This window comes from Mastomys coucha, unplaced genomic scaffold, assembly GCF_008632895.1.
Source record: "Mastomys coucha isolate ucsf_1 unplaced genomic scaffold, UCSF_Mcou_1 pScaffold21, whole genome shotgun sequence".
Lineage (NCBI taxonomy): Eukaryota > Metazoa > Chordata > Mammalia > Rodentia > Muridae > Mastomys > Mastomys coucha.
This window is the reverse complement of record NW_022196904.1, coordinates 74787253-74792724: the sequence shown is the minus strand read 5'-3', so window position 1 is coordinate 74792724 and position 5472 is coordinate 74787253. Positions and strand designations below refer to the sequence as shown.

Below are 5472 nucleotides of genomic sequence, written 5' to 3'. Positions count from 1 at the left end.
CGCCATCTCTTGATTTTTGGTGTTAGATGTTCTTAGTGTCTCTGACTAGAGCTTGTCCTGTCCCTGCCTCCTTACAAGTCCCCTGAGACTCGTGGGGCTTGTGCCTCCAGGCTGGCTGCTCTGGTCTTAGAAACTCACCAGAGAGAAAATGTTGGCTCTCACCGGAGTCTCTGGGTTAAGGTGCTCCCTGGAGGTTGGCCCTCCACTTGCAGGGAAGGGGCAGTGAAGGTTGCTTGTTGACTTCTGTCACTTGGAAGCTGAGAGGATCCTGTCCCTGCTGCCCTGCAACTTCCCTGTGACTCATGCAGCCTGTGCCTCCCGGCTGGCTGCTCAGGTCTTAGAAACTCACTGGAGAGAAAATGGTCGATTTAACTTATCTTAAGTAAATCTGTATTTATGTACCAAGGAACTCTATTCATTCGCTGATGTTCTGATAATACTGGTGAGAAAAAAAGGTTGGTAATGTCTCATTCTCCATAAAACTGTGAATGTTTTAAGCCATTAATTCCACTGTGAACCAGATATTTCCAATCCATAATTATATTTAATTCTAGTTACATATTCTTTCTTTTATTGTAGTGATGACTTCTAATAATGTCACACTTTAGAACAGATAAATGAAATTAGAAGTATTCTGATTTTCAGATTATCTGTCCTAATGTGCATGCATAATATAGAATACAACAATAAATTTATTTCAGATGGCTCTTTTCCTGGAGAACAACAAATTTATAAATCCTTCTAGATATCAATTCAATATGAAACAAAATGGAAAACCGGATTCAGAATACGACATTCTCTATGCTATCCATCTTCTACCAGCTCTTGGACTTAAAGTGAGAATTGCAAAGTTTTCCCAACATTTGTTGCATGGTCAGCAACTACATATAACTGAAGATATGATAGAGTGGGCTGTACACATTAGACAGGTGAGTTGAAGTTAACTATATTTCCTGACTATAAATAAATATCATTTATTCATAATTTATATCACAAAACATATATCACAATAAGTTTATAATATTATTTTAAAACAACAATAAAATATCATTCTTTGATTTGTTTTACTTGAAAATAAAGGGCATTATTCAGTGACTTGACTGCAAATCAAAATCTTTCTTGTGGAATACGACAAACTCTTTTAACTAACACATATCTAATTTTTATTAGACACTACCTTCAGTATGCAGTATGCCATGCAGTGTAGGATTCCGAAAATCCATTCAGAAAGAAAAGGCTGTCTGTTGTTTTGATTGTACCCCATGTCCAGAGAATGAAATTTCCAACATGACAGGTAATTACACGCCTTACCAATTGGTAGTTTGCATTTTGGCAACAGGTGGGATTTTGTCAGCCAATATACAGAATCCATTCTAAAGCAGTATATAATGTTATGTTTCTATGTGAGAATTTTAGTAGGCTAGAGCACTTCACATAGATACTAGAAATTTTTTTAAGACATTTTCTTTATTTACATGTAAATTTCTCCTTTCCCAGTTTCCTCTCCAAAAACAAACAAACAAACAAAAACAACAATAACAAACCCCTGTTGCCTTCCCCCTCCCCATGCCTGCCACCCCACCCTCTCCCACTTATTGGCCCTGGCATTCCCCTACACTGGGGCACAGAACCTTCACAGGGCCTAGGACCTCTCCTCCTATTGATGATCAAATTTGCAATCCTCTACTATACACATGCTGCCAGAACAATCAGTCCCACCATGTATAGTCCTTGGTTGGTGGTTGAGACCCTGGGAGCTCTGAAGGTACTAGTTAGTTCATATTGTTGTTCATCCTAGGGGACTAAAGCCTTTCAGCTCCAGTGGTTCTTTCTCTAATTCCTTCACGGGGGACCCTGTACTCAGTTCAATGGATGGCTGTGAGCCTCTACATCTATATTAGTCAGGTACTGTCAGAGCCTCTAAGGAGATAGCTATATCAGGCTGCCTTGTCCTTCCTTCATTCACTGCTCCATAATTAGTCTCTGCCACTCCTTCTCTGGGTATTTTGTTCCCACTTTTAAGAAGGAATGAAATGTCCACATTTTGGTCTTCCTTCTTCTTGAGTTTCTTGTGGTTTGTGGGTTGTTCTTCGAGTATTCCAAACTTCTGGGCTAATAACAACTTATCAGAGAGTGCATACCATGTGTGTTCTTTTGTGATTGGGTTACCTCACTCAGGATGATATTCTCCAGATCCATCCATTTCCCTAAGAATTTCATAAATTTATTGTTTTTAATAGCTGAGTAGTACTCCATTGTGTAGATGTACCACAATTTCTGTATCCACTCCTGTGTTGAGGGACATCTGGGTTGTTTCCAGGTTCTGGCTATTATAAATAAGGCTGCTATGAACATGGTGGAGCATGTGTCCTTATTACATGTTGGAGCATCTTTTAGGATACCAGAAATTTTATAAATGATAGTATCTGCCTTGTCTCAAGAACTCTAGTGAAATTTTGAATGTGATATAATTGGTAGTACATCAGGTAACTGACACACATTATACTTATGGTAAGAGTGAATACAAATAAATGAACAATAAACCTAAACTTTAGTGTCAATAAACCAAACTTTAATATGAGTACATAAATAGTTCAATAAAATTTTAACATGAGCAAAGTAGAGATGGATGTAGTATTCAGACAAAAAAAAAAAACAATGCATTAAAATGAAGGTTCAGCATTAACTTGAGCAGTGGTGGTGTGTCTTTTATACCAGCACTCACATTCAGGAGACAGAGGCTAGTAAATCTCTGTGAGTTCAAGATCAAAATTTCTACAAAGTGGGTTCTATTACAGACAGAGCTATACAGAAAAACAGTGGTTGAAAAACACAAACAATAAAAACATCCACTCAAAAGAATATTCAGCATTTTTGGCTATACAACAAAAGTGAATAATGCAAGAAAAAGGTGAAGTGAATACTGTATTGAAATATTGCAACAAAAAGGTTTATTCACATGGCACTATGACATAAATATAAAAGCAAATATAATGAATTACATGTATTGTCTTTGCCAGTTCAATACATAATAATATTATATAACAATTCTTTTAACCTGCTAGTTGCATATATACATGCATATATATATATATATATATATATATATATATATATAACCAAAAAAACAATACTTTATTATATTTGTAAATATAGTAGAGGACTGCAAAGTTGATCATCAATGGTAGGAGAAGCCTTTGGCCCTGTGAAGGTTCTGTGCCCCGGTGTAGGGGAATTCCAGGGCCAATAAGTCGGCGAGGATGGGGTGGCAAGAAGGAAGGGGAGAGGTAACAAGGGTTTGTTCTTGTTGTTTTTTGGTTTTGGGGGGGTTTTTTTGTTTTTTTGTTTTTTTTTGGAGGAGAAATGAGGAAAGGAGAAATCATATGACATGTAAATAAAGAAAATATCTAATAAAAAAATCAGGAAAATAATCAAGTTGTTCTTAAACTTCCTAAAATTATGACCCTTTAATGTAGTTACTAATGTTGTGGTAACTACTCCACACACCACTATAAAATTATTTTTATTGCTATTTCATGGCTGTAAATTTTTTACTCTTATGAATCATAAAGTAAGTAACTATGTCTTCCAATTGTTTTAGGCAAACCCTGTAAATGGGTGATTCAACCTCTATAGCATGAAAAGCGATATATTACCCACATGCTAAAATATCAGTTTTAAAAGAGATTCTTAAATCCATCTAGAATTATGTATTACTGTTAATCTTTAAGAGATAGAAAACATTCTCACATTGGTGTTTTCTCATTAATGACTTGTACTTTGATTAGATTAACACTCAACCCGAATTTTAAAAGGTAGTGAAAATATGATGTGCTCTAGTCGACTAATATTCTCACATAGAAACATAAAACAAACAAGGCTTTTAAGATGTAGTGACATCAGGTGCTAAGTAATTCATAGAGTTTTTGTCTTCCTAACAATACTAATTATGGCTTTTAAAAGGAGATTTACAGCACTATGCATATCTAACAAATAATACAAATTTGGCCAAAATTTTCAAATATATTAATTTAAATTTTATATGAAAATAGAGAAAAAGCTCTTATGATACTTTCTTTCCTGTACCAGACATGGATCAGTGTGTGACGTGTCCAAATGATCAGTATGCCAACATAAAACAAACTCACTGCCTAAAGAAAGTTGAGACCTTCCTGGCTTTTGAAGACCCTGTGGGAATGGCTCTGGCCTGTTTGGCCTTGAGCCTCTCTGCTCTCACAGCTGTTATACTCAGTATCTTTTTGAAGCACCAAGAAAATCCCATTGTCAAGGCAAATAACCGATTTCTCAGCTACATTCTGCTTATGTCTCTCATATTTTGTTTCCTTTGTTCCTTACTCTACATTGGCCATCCCCATATGGCTACCTGCATCCTGCAGCAGACCACATTTGCTGTTGTTTTCACTGTGGCAGTTTCTGCTATTTTGGCCAAAACGATTACTGTAGTCATGGCTTTCAAGATCACTGATCCAAGAAAAAAGATAAGACAGATGTTAGTAACAAAGGCACCTACCTATATCATTCCCATCTGCACCATGATCCAACTTATTCTCTGTGGAACCTGGCTAGGAACATCTCCTCCATTTGTTGATACTGATCCACACTTTGAACATGGCCACATCATCATTGTCTGCAACAAGGGCTCAGTTATTGCCTTCTACTGTGTCCTGGGATACTTGGGCTTATTAGCCATGGGGAGTTTCACTGTAGCTTTTCTGGCCAGAAATCTGCCAGATAGATTCAATGAAGCCAAGTTCCTGACATTTAGCATGCTGATCTTCTGTAGTGTGTGGATTACTTTTCTCCCTGTCTACCATAGCACCAAGGGAAAGTCAATGGTGGTTGTGGAAATCTTTTCTATCTTGACTTCCAGTGCAGGGTTGCTTGTTTGTATTTTTTTTCCAAAGTGCTTCACAATCTTGTTAAGACCAGAGTTGAATTTTACTCAAAAGTTCAGTGGCACACATTCTAAAATGGAACATACCCATTAAATTTTAGTAATGTCTTAAGTGCACTCACCTATGAAAAGTTGGTTTTGTACAAAAAGTTGAAAAATACAAACTAGAGGGAAAAACAGTATAATCAAGAAATGGTTATGGTTAAATAAAATAGATGGATATAGAAGAATGAAAGTAGATGTATATTTATCACTATCACAAGACACAACACCAACTGTATGAAGATCTTTGACATAATACCAGATATCTTGAATCTGATACAAAGGAGAGAAATAGTCTAGAATTGATTGGTTAAGAGAAGGTTTTCTGTAAAGAACTCACATGGCATGGGCACTAAGAGAAATAATTAATGAATGGGTCTTCGTGAAACTGAAGAGTCTCTGTAAGGAAAAAGATATGATCCCTCATGCAAACTATCAGCCCACAGAAAGAGAAAAGATCTTTACCAATTACACATCTAATAGAAAGTTAGTATCTAAAATATATAAGTAACTTT

General features: G+C 36.2%; 1 protein-coding gene across 1 annotated transcript in view; it reads left to right on the top strand.

The window, feature by feature from the left end:
* Positions 1-5009, top strand: part of LOC116100613 (vomeronasal type-2 receptor 116-like) — a 61155-nt gene extending 56146 nt beyond the window's left edge. Inside the window, exons 4-6 of the mRNA XM_031384356.1 lie at positions 702-929; positions 1171-1294; positions 4090-5009. Coding sequence (XP_031240216.1) covers positions 702-929; positions 1171-1294; positions 4090-5009 — 1272 coding nt within the window. The remainder of the gene's footprint in view (positions 1-701; positions 930-1170; positions 1295-4089) is intronic.
* The last annotated feature ends 463 nt before the right edge of the window (positions 5010-5472 follow it).